Source organism: Pyrus communis, chromosome 1 (assembly GCF_963583255.1).
Source record: "Pyrus communis chromosome 1, drPyrComm1.1, whole genome shotgun sequence".
NCBI classification, from domain to species: domain Eukaryota; kingdom Viridiplantae; phylum Streptophyta; class Magnoliopsida; order Rosales; family Rosaceae; genus Pyrus; species Pyrus communis.
In genome coordinates, this window is record NC_084803.1 from 1,399,368 (window position 1) to 1,416,477 (window position 17,110).

The window sequence follows — 17,110 nt, forward strand, 5'->3', positions numbered from 1 at the left end:
CTCACAGAGGCTGAAAGTAACCACAAGTTTGTGGCCGTGAGATCAGATAGAGGTGGAGAGTACACCTCCAATGCTTTCCAAGCATACTGTAAGGAGCAAGGAATTAGGCATCAACTTACTGTTGCCTATACCCCACAGCAAAATGGGATAGCCGAAAGAAAGAATCGAACCATCCTTGACATGACAAGGTCCATGCTTAAGGAGAAGAATTTGCCAAAAGAGTTATGGGTAGAAGCTGTAGCTTGTTCGATTTATTTGTTGAATCGATGTCCAACAAAGAGTGTTAAGAGGATGACACCACAAGAGGCTTGGAGTGGATACAAGCCGAATGTTACACACCTAAGAATTTTTGGGTGTGTTGCATATGCTCAAGTTCCAGAAGCCAAGAGGAGGAAACTTGATGATAGAGGTGAGAAATGTGTATTTGTGGGCTATAGTGAAGAGTCCAAGGCATACAAGCTCTACAACCCACTAACTGGCAAACTAGTGGTTAGTAAAGATGTCATCTTCAGTGAGGAAGAGACATGGAAGTGGAACAACAAAGAAGTCAGTAAAGAGAAGATCGTCTCCACTGATTTTGAAGAACCAGAAGTTGTACCACCTATTGAGCAACAGCCTGCTCAAACAATCACAACAACTCCAGTGCACAGAATTGCAAGGAGTGGTCCTACATCTAGTGAGGAAAGCAGCTTCTCAACTCCAGTGAGGTTAAGGAGTTTCACAGAGATTTATGGACAAGAAGAAGAAGAAACCAATTTTTTCTGCTTCTATGCAGACCATGAGCCTCTCTCATTCAATGAAGCTGTGGAAGAAGATTGTTGGAAGAAAGCCATGGAAGAAGAGATCCATGTCATCGAGAAGAATGACACTTGGGAGTTAACAAAGCTCCCACCAAATCAGAAAGCTATTGGTGTCAAGTGGGTTTACAAGATCAAACGCATTGCAGATGGAAGTGTGGATCGATACAAATCAAGGCTTGTAGCAAAGGGCTACAAACAGAAGTATGGAGTGGACTATGATAAAGTCTATGCTCCAGTTGCAAGACTTGACACGGTAAGATTACTAATCTCTCTTGCCGCTCAGCATAAATGGAAAATTTATCAATTAGATGTCAAGTCAGCCTTCCTTAATGGAGTTCTTGAGGAAGAAGTGTACGTGGAACAACCAGAAGGCTTCCAAGTACAAGGAAAAGAAGATAAGGTGTATCGTTTGAAGAAGGCTTTGTATGGCCTCAAGCAAGCACCACGAGCTTGGAACTCAAGGATTGACAACTACCTTCACCAAAATGGATTTCAGAAATGTCCATACGAGCATTCAGTTTACATGAAGAATGGTGCAAAAGGGGAGTTCTTAATTATTTGTCTCTATGTAGATGACTTGTTGTTTACAGGAAACAATGAAGCAATGTTCTGTGAGTTCAAGCAATCCATGTTCAGTGAATTCGAGATGACTGACAATGGATTAATGTCATACTTTCTTGGCATAGAGGTGAAGCAAGAAAGTGACGGTATCTACATCTCTCAACAAAAGTACATGAGAGATATATTGGAGAAATTCAATATGGACAAGTGTAATATTGTCAACACTCCAGTTGCAACTGGATTGAAGCTGTCCAAGGAAGGAAAAGGTGAGTTTGTAAACTCAACCGTGTACAAAAGCTTGGTTGGAAGCCTAAGGTACCTTACAATCACAAGACCTGATATAGTTTATGGTGTTGGACTCGTGAGTCGATACATGGAAACACCAAGGGAATCTCATTGGCTGGCCGCCAAGAGAATTTTGAGGTACATAAGAGATACTCTAAACTATGGTCTATTTTATAATTTTGGTGAAGATGCAAAATTATTTGGTTATTCAGATAGTGATTGGGGAGGTGACCAAGATGAAAGGAAAAGCACAACTAGCTATGTGTTTTTTCTAGGATCAACAGCTTTCTCATGGACTTCAAAGAAGCAATCAATTGTTGCTTTGTCATCGTGTGAAGCCGAGTACGTTGCTGTAGCCTCAACCGTGTGTGAGGCAATTTGGTTAAGAAATCTGTTGAAGTCAGTGTGTCATCCACAAATGGAATCGACTGTGATTCATGTGGATAACATCTCAGCTATCAAGCTTGCTAGGAATCCAGTCCAACATGGAAGGAGCAAGCACATCGATACCAGGTTCCATTTTCTGAGGGACCATGTGAAGCAAAAGACAATCGAACTTGTCTATTGTCACACCAAGGAACAAGTGGCTGACATATTCACAAAGCCACTGCCAGTTGAGCCATTCAAGTTGCTACGTGAAATGCTAGGCATAAAGGCGTTTTAATTTGAGGAGGTGTGTTGGAAAATCAAATCAAAACAGCCAAATGGTGATGAAAGACAGCAAGTGTGCTGCCATGTGATGTGCTAGCAGGAAGACAGCAGTGTACCTTCATGTGTTAGCCGAAAAGAAGGTATTACAACCTGCCATGATGCAATGCATGTGTATGCCAACTATCAAAGTTGCTGCATGTGTTTGAAAGGGTGTAAAGATGTGGAACACCATCATTCATTATATGTATTGTTGGATTGTTTATTTTTTCAGTTTTTGTATAAATAGGCCATCTTGCTAAGCCTTAGAGCATATCATCCAAATCCCATTTCCCATTCTCATTTTTAGCTTGTAAGCTATTGATTTTTGTAAACTCTCTTTTCATATATCAAAGTCCAAGTGCCTTGTTTGTCAAAGCTTGTTGCTTCCCTCCTTTCTCTATTTCTTTGTCCAATTTTATTGAGAGTGGAAAGTGAGAGGTGTGATAGAGTTTGTAAACTTATTACCCACATATTTTGGTATTGAGTTAGCAAACTCTTTAGAATACCAACATGATCGGCAACAATATCAAAGTGTTGTCCACTGACCTCTGCTACTTCGGAGACGGAAACGCATGCGATCGAGAAATTAAATCAAATTTGTTCTGGCATGATGTAAGAAGCAACTCAGATAACCGGCCACCATGATCACAGAGCTATTTGATCCACCTCGCCGACTCAATCTTGAAATTTCGAAGACAAAATGCAATATGCAGCGCAGTTTGATCCAAATCGCCGAATCGATCTTATTTCGTTTTAAGAGAGAGACGATCAGATCGGTTCAAAGAAGGCGGGAAAATTTATCGTTTTGGTTTCGGAAATAAGAACAATTGGCGCTATCCTTACGACCAGTCTGAAAATATGCACCGTCGATTTGATTGTTAGTTAATAGATAAAGCGATCGAGGCCGTGTGTCTTTGGCTTTGAAAATTTTAAATAAAGGATATCGAACAAAACGACAACGGTGTTTTTGTCGTATACTTTGTTTAAAAAGCGGAAAAATTGGAAATGGAGATGCGGGGTATCGATCCCCGTACCTCTCGCATGCTAAGCGAGCGCTCTACCATCTGAGCTACATCCCCGGTTGATAAATAGGGACGAATCAAATGTTTTTGGGAGCTAAGTGAAAAGTAGTTGGACTTATTTGAGCACATTAGTTTGGACCGAGAGGGCTAGGCCCAAATATATATGTTTTGTGTATGGCCCACTATCATCTTACCTGGCTATCATCACCACACATAGATTTAGTGTATCGAGAACATAGTCTAGTGCACAAGTGTCATAATACAAGGGATTGAAATTTTGTTTCAAGTATCCAATGACTTGTGTTAAGACATTTAATGCAGTGAATCGTGTTTCAACCACAGTGAAAAATCTCTCCCGCACACGGTCTCCCTAGCTAAGCCGTTTTAATATGATTGAACAACTTCGTTGATATTTTATGAGTTTATGGTATAATTTAAATGTAAATGCATATTTGTAATTTAATAAATTAATAAAAACACGTATAAATTACTTGCAATGAATATACGGTTCGCTTTCAATCGTTTAAGTCGTTCACAAGTCAAACTAACCGTACCACACTCGAACTTATCGGTTTTCTTACGTGCTACTCCTAATAAAAGACCTTTTCTGTTATCTACAGTAACGGCAATTCTATATATAGCATTCCTGCTGATTTTCACCCTAAACATTGACCAAATATAGGCCCCCAGCTTAGCCTATAAATAAAACACCATTTTCAATCCTGATTTTAAGTTCTAAATAAATAATTGTGTTTTCTTAACTATTTGCTTAGAGAAACTACAAAAAATCAAAAAAAAAACAACAAAACAAAAAATGGCAAAGATCGCTTTCGTGTTGATTTTCTCATTGGTGTTGCTTATTTCAATCCATGCGGTGTTGGGTGATGACAATTTCATGGAAACTGCCAAGGGTGCGGCCGAGAGCATGTCTGAATCTGCTTCGGATGCCTTTAAGGAAGCAAAGGAGACAACATCAACATGGGGTGATTGGTTTAAGGACAAATTCCAGTAAGTTATCGCATTATTTTTGTTTGTTTACTGTTTATATTTACATTATCAAATTTAATAGATTGATTATGTATTAACTCATGTTTAATTTCTAGTGATGTGGGTTTGGGATCGGACGACCATGATCACAGCTCAAAGACACCGGAATCAGGATAATCTGGTTGTCATAATTTTACGGTTGTAATTTCATTTTTTTTTTTTTTTCGTGGACCAAGATTTACCTCGTTTAATCTTATCGACGAGGTGGAATATCCGATGGTTTGTAGACGTTGGAATAAGAAATGCGGTCAATGGATATCTGATGCCTTTTGCCATTGTGGTAGACTTGTTCTAATGTCGTGAAATGGGTTGAGGCTACATATGTTAGATTTCTGTATATTCTTTGTAAAATAAGAGATTCAAGAATATGTTGTAATTAAATCATATGTATAAAATTTTTGCACCCAGCTTTGTTTTTAATGTAACCGATAATAATAAGATTGGTACCACTCTTAACCATTTCATTTACAAATTCTTTCGCTACGGGGCTCATTCCATTAAAAATTTGATTTGGAATTTCAAAGACATTGACAATCAATTGAGGTAATAGTATTCGCTCTAAGACTAAGAACGTGCGGAAATTTTTTTACTTCCAATCAATTATACTTGGTATACTAGACTATATTTCTCACACACTAAAATATCTCTCTCACATGTAACTCTTTTGAATGTATTTTAATGTCAATATTTTGAAGGATTACACATTTTGGGCATCAATCTCTAAACTCATAGGGGACTTGGACTTGTAGAAATCGATGGAAAGGTCCAATTAAGCCAGGTCAAGGTCAACATGCTAAAGTTTCAAGAAAATGTAGACTCATAGCGTACTCATGCCTTCGAGACTACGACCACAAAACAAAAACATGACATGAACATACTCATGTCGTGTTTTTATTTCTTCATTTTTTGTCAGAATACTCATGTCGAGTTACACACTTCATATCCTTCCCTTCAAAGCCTCATCACATGGAGAAAACCTTTTGGTAAAAATGGAGGGTTAAGCCAATTTTCACATGAGATGAAACTATCGTGAGATAAATCAGATTAAATGTAAAATTAGTGTGAGGCCAATCAAAGTATACAGACTCGTAGCATACGCACGTGAAGTTTTACTGTTTTACGCACTTCATTTTCCTTCCTTCAAAGTCTCAAATTTTATTATGTCATGGAGTATCTTATGCTCTAAGGTTTTTGACTCTTAGATACGATCTTTACAGTTGAAAACTCCGAAGTATAAGATATTCTAGAATAATATTACAAAATTTCTTCATCTAAAGGAGAGAAACTTTTGGTAAAGTTGACCGACTAGTGCAGCTTTCACATTATACAAAACCAAAGTGAGATCAAATCACATGAAATGAAATCAACGTGAGGTCAAGTAGAATCAAAATACGGAGATGTATCACATTTTTTTAAGAGGAGTCCCTGGCAGCCTTTATCCAACTTTTTCATCAAGGTCCATCACAATTCCTTGGCATGGCAAAACCAATACAAGACCTTCATAAAGAAGAAATTAAAGCTGAATAATAAAAGCAATAACAAAGTCCTCCCTTCACTACTGACAAACAATCATAATCATGCAAATATCTGATCTAGCTAAAGCTAGGAGCCTAAGCCTCTCTCATGTTTATACAAATCTCACTTAATTAACTCTCATAATCTTAATCACTACTCTTATTCCCCACTTAATCTTCAGCTGCCGCCGCTCCCTCCCCACCTTCTCCCTCCACATTGTCAAAAGACAGACCTGTAGCAATGGCATTAGTAGTAGCAGTGACGTCACCCTGCTTCTTAATGGTGTTTTTGTTGTTGTGCATCCAAACCCTAAGCACCTGCCTCTTCACTCCCACCTCCGCACAAAACCTCTCCACCTCCTCCTCATCCTGCTTCTGAATTCTCCACTCAACCCTCTCCGCAAACTCCATCATCCTCTCCTTCTGCTCCACCGTAAACTTTGTTCGAAACCGCTTCTTCGACAAAGCAAACGGCGGCACCGCTCCACCCTCAAAAGCATTCAGATCCTCGCTCGAACTCTCCGTCCCTCCTCCGCCGCTCCCGAACGCCACGTTCACCGGCTGGACAATCTGGGGCATCGAGTACTTCTGGTGGTGGTGATGATGATGGTGCAGAGCCGAGGAAGAAGGCAGTGGCGGCGGAAGTTGAAGTGGAGTCAGCATTATGCTCGACCTTCTCGACGCGGGACTGAAAGCAGCCGTCTCCCCGTCCACCTCCTTGCGGTGGAAGTTGCGGTGGCAGTCGCACGCCGCGCATTTCAAAGCCTCCAGCGTCCCCTCTTCGCCGCTCGGCATGAACTCTCCGCAGCCGTCGAACACATTACCACCAATGTTCGCCGCGTGGTTCTTGAGGCACTCTCTATACATAACAACTTTTCCCAAAGACTTGGGTCCACCACCACCACCACCACTGCCACTGAGTCCGGCTCCATGTGGGGCCACCGGGGTCCCGGATAGGGCACGATCCGGATCTGGGTCGCGGATCAACGGCTGCAACGGGAGAACAGCTGGGTTGTGGTTGTCTAGGGTTTGGTGCTGGTGATGAGGAGCAGTGGCAGAACCGTAACTTCCAGTGCCATTGTGAATCCCAAGTCTTCTCTTTTGCTGGTGATCTGCTGCTGGTGCTGCTGCCGCTGACGACGGCGACGACTCTTTGGTACTTAAATGAGCATAGCTTAGCGAGCCTGACGTCCTCATTTCGTTATCTTGAGCTCTAAAATCCATGGATTTTTTGATATTCTGTCACAAAAGCACACAATCTTCAATTATTTAATACCAAAAGCTGTCACAAAAGCATCATCGTCTCATTGATCTCAAACCAGTATCTGTGTGCTTTCTTGGGGTTCCAAGTCCTTCGGTTAATTAATCTCTGCTGTTCTAAAATAAACAAAAACAAAAACACAAAAGGGAAGAAAAATGTTTCAAATATATGACAAAATTAGAAGCTATATATATAGCTATGTAGCTAAAACTCTAAATGTATATCCATCCTGTTCCTAGTATGTATATTTATCGTCTCCAACTTAGTACTAAATATTAGGGTGCTAATCCAACCAAAACCTGGCCATGTCGTAATTTTCAACAGTTCTTGCCAAAAACACAGCTTATGGAGAGAGAGAGAGAGAGAGAGAGAGAGATGAAACACTCACAGCTTGTAAGAAAAAGAGAGATAGAAACAAACAGCGGCAACAGCATCTTTAGCATGACTGCTTGAACATCTCTATGGTTTTAGAGAGAGAGAGAGAGAGAGAGAGAGAGAGAGAGAGAGGGAGCTGGGAATGTGCTGGGTTTGAGCTGGGTCCGTTGAGATGTTGGTGCTTTTGTGCTTCTGTGCTTCCAACAAGAGACAGGTTGGTTGCTTGTGGTGAGGCCAGCGGGAAGGATAACAATCCAACTAAAGCAACTAGTATAGCAAGTAAAAATAGAGAGAGAGAAAGCAGAAAGAGAGAGAGAGAGAGGAGCGAGAGGGAGGAGGGGTGCGTAGTGTACTACACTGCTCACACTGGCTCTCTCTCTTTGCAAGTTTGCAGATTACAAAACAACCGACAACGTCATGTTCAGACCTCCCCACGCCCTGCCACAGTGGGGCCTAATCCTTACACCTCAACCCCTTCCCCTCTCTTCCATTATTGCCCCTTTTTTTTCCATTTCTTATCTCAACGCACTTCACCTCTCAAATGACCCAAAATTGCCCATTTCCAGCAACCCCTTGAAGGGACGTAAGCTTGGCTTTGATATTCGTCACTTTTTGCTTATTGTTTCCTTAATTAAACACATACTAAGAAGACTAATTAACTTTTACTTAATTAGGTTCAACACCATTGGTAGGCCACAAGGATTAGGATACTACTAATTCATTAGTCAAATCATGATTTGAGACTTTTGAGTTGTTGAATGCATGGCTTGAGCAAAGTTATACTTTGTAGTCTATGTAGTGCGAGTGTAAATTGGAATTTTGGGATGTTTAAATGTTAGCCCTTTTCAATTGTATAGATTATAATACAAACAACTTACTTATCTGAAACAATTATGGTGATCGATAAAGTAGCTCAAACGCGAATAGATCTTCACGTTTTAGCAATGAGACAAAAAATAGATTTGAAAACATACAAATAACTCAAACGATAAAAACACCAGGGATGTGCACTTCACGTGCTACATTTGTTGAAATTGTAAAGAAATTAAATCATTATTTCTTAAATGGAAACAATTAAAGCTTGTAGTTTACTAATCGTTGGAATTTAAGGACAAAGACTTAGTCTTGACCATTTTTTCCAAGACATAATTAACGTGCAGATAACAATGTGAGGATAAATTAGACATTAGATACATATACTATAGTGCATACAATTAACTTACATGAAACAATTGCAATCGAATGTGAGTTAAGTTCCATACAAATGTTATAATACGAACATTTAACTTACGTCAACAAATCATAGTGATCAAAAAAGGCAAAGCAAACGCCAATAAATCCTCTACGTTCGTTTCAATACAAACATCTGACTTAATTAAAGCAAACACGGTAATTGAAAAGATTGCTTAGATGTGAATAAATCTTCATTCACCTATTATAATACAAACAACTGACTTACTTAAAGCAATCATGATGATCGAAAAAGACAGCTAACACACATATAAATCTTTATTTGCCTGTTGTACAAACAAATAACTTACCTAAAGCAATCACAGTGATCAAGAGAAGGTAGCTCAAATGCGAATAAGTCTTCATACTCTCGTTACAATACAAACAAGTATAACGGACTAGTTACCTCAAGCAAACATGGTAATTGAAAAAGGAAACTTATATGTGAATAAATCTTCATACGCTCATTTATAAAGCAGACAATTAACTTACCTAAAATAATTACAATGATCGAAAAGACAACACAAACGCAAATAAATTTTCACATTCAATAGTAAATTAGATCATTACTACATAAGTTAAATTTAAATTGCAACCATACTCCATGTCTAACTAATTGTGTTACAATTAATAGGATTCCATGCAAGAATAACCAAACAGAGAGTGGGTGAAAGTGAAAAGTACTGTTAAAATGGTCCACAGTAGTGGTCTTGTCGTTTTCCCCTCTCTCTCTCTCCTGTCTCTCTTAATTTCAGACCGTCTCTCACTAGCTCTGTGAGTCTGATTCAGATTCATAAGCATCAAGGAGCTGAGGAATTAAAGGAGCTAACGTGCGGGCTTCTGCAACGCTCTGATCTGATACAACCACGCTTGCCCCAACCAAACCAAATAGCATTGCCTTTCCTTTTTCGGATGCAATCCACCGATTAGAAACAAGCATATCGGGGATCAAATTTTTTAAATCAAATAATATATTACCGATAAAAAAAATAAGTTCGTTAATCGATATTTAATAGCTATCTGCTTTTACTGTGCATCTGTTTTTTCATTTTTTTCTTTTCTTAAATCCAGCTTCCCACCAATTATATTCAAGTTTTTTTTCATTTCAAAAATTAATTTCAACCTTGAATTTAATGCACTTATATGTTTTAAGGAACAGAAATAATGGAGAAAATGTACACAGAATCTGTTCCTTCTACTTTTTTCTGCTCAGTGGTATGTTCCCTTCTTAATCAAACTAAGCAGTAAAAACAGTAACTTTACTATTATACAGTAAATTAAGCCACTATGAATGCACCTCCACAAATCTTATGTTTTTATAAGTATAAAGTCTTGAGCAAGATAATAACTAACTCATTGTGCGGTCTAATTGAAATCTTACATGTCTTAATGTAATGTATTTTTCTTTTTGACAAAAATACCCTTCGGGTTTGGGATAATTTTTTTAAATAAATTACTGACTCACATATTAATACATGTGTTGGACATAATTAATATGTAATAAATTCAAAATTCACGTATTATAATATAAATGTATATAATACCGCATCTGAACGTGACAATTGTACAAAGAGTTTTTTGGGATTCTGCATTTTGGATGACACATCTACTTCACTACCTGAGGATACCTAACCTCCATGGCTCACAAATTTAATGGGACGTTACTCAATTATGTTAGGCATGTCAGGAGTGTGATTATTTAAATACACACTGACAAAAGAAGATCCAATGAAAGCATACTGCAAGCAAGCATGACTCCATAAACTATAGCTCCATATCAATTTATCTGCAAGGTATTATACAGAATTTTAGGTTATAAATAACAGAACGTGAAAAACCAGATATGACATTTTAAAACTTAGTTCTTCATTCGCTTAAAGTTTAAAGAAGTTGAGCGACGGCCCACACCGAATATGAACCAAACTATCTCATGACATTTTTAATCTAAGTCACATAACGTTCTAATCAGCGAACATAATACTTGCAAGTTACTACAACCTCAGGTGGCAAAGAGGCAACACCAAGGTGCCAAACCTTCTCGTAGAGGTCAGCTTCATTAATTGACCGATGATTTTTGCAGTCAATTTCTCTTCTGCCTTTGCGCGCAAGAAGTGAGATTTAGGTTAAATTACAAAAGGAGTTAGCCATAATTATTTGGTATCGAAGTCGAATCTAAGACCTACATACAAATGGGTAGAAATACCACTTGACAGTGAGGGTAAGTGATGATAATCTCCAAGCTCGGGGAAGTGCATAAGAGATCAACGACGCCGTTTCGTGTTTCTCCACTGAATCACTGATCAAACAGGGAAGTGCATGAGACGTCGTTTCATGTTTCTCCACTGAATCACTGATCGATAGGTAAGAGGGGTCCTGTGCCTACAAAAAAAATGGCAACAGGTCCTACAAATGTGGGCCCAAAAGATTCAAAAAGACATACAAGGCGTAAAAGCCCAACTCGTCTACTCGAACGAAAGCTGTAAGATCTAGTTTTTCAACGGTTCTATAGGGTCTACGACCCACTATTTCTAATAATACTGTATTGTTGATATAACCACCGACCACTATCAACCTGGGTGATAGATAGGCCCAATTACAGATATTGTCCCGCTTGGGGTCCATGCAATTGATACTAAGATGTATTTTTCCAAAAGGGCATTTGGGTCCTAAAGTATTAACCCTTGATTAAGCTTATTTTATTTGTGGTGATAACTTATCTATTTTGTTAATCACTCAACACTACAGTTTTAATAATTTATCTTTCATTTGTAGGTAGAAGGTTTTAAATTCAATTGTATCCTAGTAAATGCCGTTTTTCGTCACTATGCTGCCTATGCATTCTAGTGAGCTCAATCCTCATCGACTCTTCACCCTCTAATAAGAAAACCTGCGGCCGCCACCTCTTCCCTTTGAGCCTGGTTGATAGGTGGCGGCCCTTCCCGTTTCCTCCTCCATCTCTTCCCCACATCCCCTTAAGTGTTGTTTTGCGCCATCTCTCCCACGATGGTAGCTTGCCCCAACTCTCCAAAGATGATGGCATGCCCCATTTCTCCGAAGATAGTGGTTTGCCACAACCCCTGATTATCTGTAGATGTAAGTATGAGTAATTTCTCCTCTTTTGGTTATTCTCCAAATTCCCCCTATTTCTTGTTATTATGCGCACCAAATTTCCATTAGCTCCAATTGAACCACAAATCCCTAACCCATACTACAAATCTAGTCCTCAAGACTTTCTTTTTGCAATCAAAATGCCCAAACAGCCAAACCGAGCTCTTATGTTTGCTACCCACCTCGAGAGCAGATCATCGCTTATTAATATGAAGGTCTGCGAAACCAAGACCTTCGTTTCCTCACAGAGCGTTGTCCCGTTTCTTTTTCTGATTTTGAATTCATGTCTTATTTGTCAGCGTTAGAAATGTGTTCCTGATGGTCCCTGGGCGATGAATATAATTGTGAGGGTTGGCTGCTCCAATTGAATGGTAGTTTTTTATAATGTTGTATGTTTGTGGTTTAACTTTTTTTATTATTTGCGGCTTCTAAAGTTGGTATATGGTAAGATCTAGGGGTAAACGATTGTTATTTTATGGTGCGAAATTACATGTGTGGGATGTTAGTCGCCTCTGGTTTATAGGCAGTTGCGACTTGTCACCATCACCTACACTTCTGCGGTTTTCTCTAGTAGCCACTATTGGGTGGGCCACTGTTGAGGTTTTTTTTTTTTTTTTGGGTTGAAGCCCTTGTGTTTCCTTTATTTATTATTTTTGTAAGTGCTACAAAGAAGAACCATTACTCGTGTTTTGTTTGTATACGCGAAGTTTTTTTTCTTTCTATATGTCATACTTTTCTAGGAATATGTAAAATGTACCTTGTCTATTTGAACTTTGTTTAATGAAGTTCTCTACGGTTGAACAAAAAAATAAATATAGTGGTATCCTAAAAATAAATATATTAGGACTTCTTTCATCACATAACACTAAATTTGTTTTTGAGTTTTCTTTATTACACTCAACGTCATATATTTACATGGCTATGGTAGGATTCCCAAAATGTATTTGTCAAACGGTAGAAATAGGGGTATATATAAGTATGATAAATATATATTATACCATAATATATATGTTACGCGATCTATATTGAATTGATGATATAGAAATGATAGAATCATTTATTCGTAAATACGGTAATACTTGTATCTTAATTAGTTAGAATTTTATAATAAAAAGGTATGTGCTGCGTTATTATTAAACAATGCCGCATAGTAAATTTATCATATTTTAATTCGTCGAGACCAAAATATAATGTGTGACTATTTCATTAAAACTATGAAGTAATTATTATTAGAAAATTCATCATCCTTATTCTAATTACATATAATTATTGGTTTAATTTATAGGATATGCTCTCACAGAAAAGATTGCAACGGGGGACGAATTGAAGCATTTGGTGAGAACGAAAGAAAGATCTCTTCTCTCTCTTCACCCACCGCCACTTTTCCCCACCCTTCCTCTCCTCCTCCTCCTCCTCCTCCTCCTCTGCCGCCACCTCTCCCCTCACTCTCACCAACTCCAGCCCCCAAACTTGGAACAGAGCCACAGTAATCCCCAAATCTCACCTCCATCAAAACTCCCATTTTCCCGCCAACCAGCTTATCTTTAGCTGCCCATCTCTGTATTTTACCCGACGTCGTTTTAGGCACACACCCACTTCTCACCAGAACCACCGTTCCAACTTCCACTCCCTCTTCCATAACCACACCGTGTCTCACTCCGTCACATATTTTCCTCAAAACTCCAATGTCTTTCTCCATTCTCTGCGTCTCCGCAACCACCACAACGGTGTTCGAAACCTCAAACGCCGCCAAACACCCACCTCTCAGAAATCCCGGGTTGCTGTTATACGCCGCCGTCTCTACGTAATGAGGGTGGATTTCCATCCCCACGTCGTCGTTTCGGAGTCTGATCACGTCTGCGCATCGGCCCGTCACGAAAAGATACCGATCTTCTCCTTTCACGACACCCCTATCGCCAGTTCGAAGAAATGGCCGACTCAACTTGTTCTTAAGTCTTCCGTAATAAACTTCACGAGTTAAATTTGGGTGGGCTAAGTAACCAGACGCATTGCTCGGAGACGAAACCCAAATCTCTCCTTCGATCCCATCCTCGACTGCTTCGTGTGTCTCTTCGTTTACTACCACAATGTTCATGTCCTCCAACTGGTCGTCATTTTCATAGAGCCTTGCGCTCGGCAGGAGCTTGTTGTGGGATGGCAATGGCGTGTCTGATCGCCACGCAGTCGAAACAAACGTGCAATTCTCTGCCAAGCCATATGATGGAGAAATTGACGACGGGTTTAATCCATAAGGCTTAAACACATCGACAAATTGCTTGACCGCGTCCTGGTAAATAGGCTCGTTGATAATGATAAGATTTTTCATACTCCATAGATTTATAGGTGAAGTTCCTTTGTCAACCCCTCCGCGTTTGACAACGAGCGGCAATGTGAACGACGGAACTGGAGTGCAAGTGGCGTTGAAGTTCGAAATAAGCTCAAGCCAAAGCCGTGGCCTGTTAACAAATGCGCCGGGCGATGTCAAGACACATGTGGCACCGGACACAATTGTTAGCAACAGAAACATGAGGCCGCAATCGTGGTACTGCGGCAGCCAGGACACAATCACGCTGTTCGGGTGAAGATCATAGGCCTTTCTCGCTGTCCTAACGTTATGTGCAGCTGATCCTGCCGTGACAAGCACCGGCTTTGGGATCCCAGTTGCACCTGAAGTGTATTGAACCAAATACAAGTCCTCTGCTCTGCAGCCTTTGTATGGTGATTGTTGTAACGTTGTATCTTTAGTTTTGATGTCGTCTATGGCGATCCATCGAAGATTTTGCAATCTTTGGACAAGATCTTTATCGGAGGATGGCAAAGATATGTAATGCTGAATTCTTGTGATGTAAGTAGAATGAGCTAGGGCAGCTTTAGGCTTTGTTTGGGAGAGGGCTCTTATAAGGTGATGGAAGTTTTGGTTAGTGAAAGAAGGGTCGGGCGGGGAAACGGGCACGCTTAAAAGGCCGGCTCGTTGGCACCCGAAAATGGTCTCAACGAGCTCAAGGCCTGGCGAGCATAGGATGACAACGGCGTCACCTCTTTGGAGTGGGGTGAGCAGTTGAGAAGCAATGCATTGCACTGAGTCATTCAGCTGGCCAAATGTTAGGGTTGAAGTGGCCTCATTGGCTGAGCCATCTTCGACCCAAACGAAGGCCGGCTTGGACCGGAAGGCAGGGAGGCTAGCCCATACCGAAAGGTAGAGATCCACCACAGGCTGGTCAGGATAGGAAGGGTCATAATTCTCATAGTCCATCATGGTGGCGTGTGTGTGTTTTGTGTTTTTTTGTTTTTGTTTTTTTTTTTTTTCAAGTGGCTTATACAATCACTTGAGTGCATTTTATAGTTTCAAAATAGGCTAAATTGCATTAATAGTCCTCACAATTTAAATGGATTTTCACTTTTAAGCATTAATATTTTTGTTATATTTTCAATTCTGAAGTTTCATGATATAGTGTGAGAGGTGTCCTACATTTAAGTGAGATGATGTACACAAACACAAACATAAAGAACATTGGACTAAAGTGAAAGTAGAATAAAACTAACACGACGAAAACATAAGAAAAAAACCACATAAACAAAAGCAAAATTTCGGATCAAATACAACTCTCCCTCCAAAATTGGCATAGAGATGTAGAGAAAAAGACATATGGCGTTGTCCATAGTGTATGAAACCAGAAAAAGAAAGGAGAGAATAAGAGATATTCGAGGAGAATATCCCACTCTCTAATCTAACAACTAGAAAAAGAAAGCGTCGCAGATCACCATTGTTGTGTTGATGTCGAAGTTTCATGTTTTCTAGTTATTGTCTTTGAAGTGTGTGCGCGGTATATTTTGCCGTCCTAAATTTTTTTATTGCACGAGGAGAGAATATACGTATATTTGTATGAACCTACCCTTTTGATTTCTTGCGTGACAGGTAAATCCCCAGAGGATTAGATTTGAAGTATGGGAGACATAATTAAAAAGCATGGACGATGGTGAAACATAATGTTTGTTTATTTAAGGTTTGCCGATTACTACAATGAGGAGGTTTGTTTTATTTTAATCCTCTGTTACTTTGTACGTGGAAGGAATGATGTGCACTTAGAGCAAGTTCAACCATTTTGGGAGGGCGAGGGTAAGGGCAAAATATTTGAATTATCCTTATTATCCACTTTGAGCAGTAATTATTTTTATGCAGTTCTATCCGTGTGAATATGGTAAGAACAATTACTATTCAAAAAAAAAAAAAACATATATATATATATATATTTAGAAATATTTTGTAGCTCTTTTTTTTATTTTTTATTTTTTATTTTTAAATAAAATGATTGTCTGATTCCAATAAATGATTTCAAATACAAGGCAAAAACATACCATTACAACAAGCATTATTAATTAAACTTAGGGGATAAAATCAGTGTGGCTCAGTCTGTTTTCTCTTGGAGTGTATGGATCTTCTGTGGAATGAAAAAACTGGTTGGGTAATTATAGAATTTTTTTTAAAATGTTTTCAAAATTTTTATTGCTGGATTAGTCTTGACCGTTGATTTCTAAATTTTTTAAAATCAGATGAGCCAAATTGTGCCACGTGACACAACAGAAAAATTTTCATTTTTTTACCGTTGACCGAGATACGTGGAAAAACGAGCCATCAGGCTCTGGGCTGCGCACACGGGGGTGCTGTCGCCACTGCCAGGGGGCTCAAGGCCCGCCCGACCATTACGGACCGTGTTCTACTTTGCCCTCTCAACTTCTAATTTGATCCACGAGCCACTTATATTTTTAACGATGTTATAAGTGGCATGATCGGCCTCTTACAACTGAGTTCAAACTATGCTTTATACAAAAAATTTGCCTCTACCGGTCGACGAAGCGAGATGCTTGTTGGGTACAAAGTTAACGACCAAGAGACTTTTTTCCACATCAGCCACAGCTTTACTTGGTACGAAACCAAACCTTCCAACATGCTCTTGTTCCTTGTTCCCAAATTCTTCTAACTTACAGCTCTACCATTTCTGACCTTTTGTTTTGAAGCTCCCATCATTGTTTTGAAGCTCATCTCTCTCTCTCTCTCTCTCTCTCCCCAACACATTAACTGCAGTGCAGATCGAAACACCACAAGGAGCATCACGCTTGGTGAAAGGAAAAAAAATGAGAAGGCGGCGTCGGGGTCACGAAATTCGGTAATTTTCTGGTTTCATGGGAGCAACATAGGTATTTTCAGGGAGCATGAGA

General features: G+C 39.4%; 2 protein-coding genes and 1 non-coding gene across 3 annotated transcripts; all 3 read right to left on the reverse strand.

Annotated features, from left to right (window-relative positions):
* Nucleotides 1-3,342: 3,342 nt before the first annotated feature.
* Nucleotides 3,343-3,415, reverse strand: TRNAA-AGC (transfer RNA alanine (anticodon AGC)). Its single transcript has one exon. It is a non-coding gene; the product is annotated as a tRNA-Ala (tRNA).
* Nucleotides 3,416-5,850: 2,435 nt separating this feature from the next.
* Nucleotides 5,851-7,871, reverse strand: LOC137718786 (zinc-finger homeodomain protein 2-like). The gene is made up of 2 exons (XM_068458322.1): nucleotides 7,569-7,871; nucleotides 5,851-7,158 (listed from the first exon to the last, which is right to left on the reverse strand). The coding sequence occupies exon 2, from the start codon at nucleotides 7,141-7,143 to the stop codon at nucleotides 6,091-6,093; it is 1,053 nt and encodes a 350-aa protein (XP_068314423.1). The 5' UTR covers nucleotides 7,144-7,158; nucleotides 7,569-7,871; the 3' UTR covers nucleotides 5,851-6,090.
* A 5,316-nt stretch (nucleotides 7,872-13,187) lies between these two features.
* Nucleotides 13,188-15,149, reverse strand: LOC137745898 (uncharacterized). The gene has a single exon (XM_068485937.1). It carries the CDS (start codon nucleotides 15,147-15,149, stop codon nucleotides 13,188-13,190), a length of 1,962 nt encoding a protein of 653 aa, XP_068342038.1.
* Between the last annotated feature and the right edge of the window lie 1,961 nt (nucleotides 15,150-17,110).

What these genes read in the sequence shown, in the direction of transcription:
- LOC137718786 (XM_068458322.1), bottom strand. Translation starts at nt 7,143, where the DNA reads ATGGATTTTAGAGCTCAAGATAACGAAATGAGGACGTCAGGCTCGCTA.
- LOC137745898 (XM_068485937.1), bottom strand. Translation starts at nt 15,149, where the DNA reads ATGATGGACTATGAGAATTATGACCCTTCCTATCCTGACCAGCCTGTG.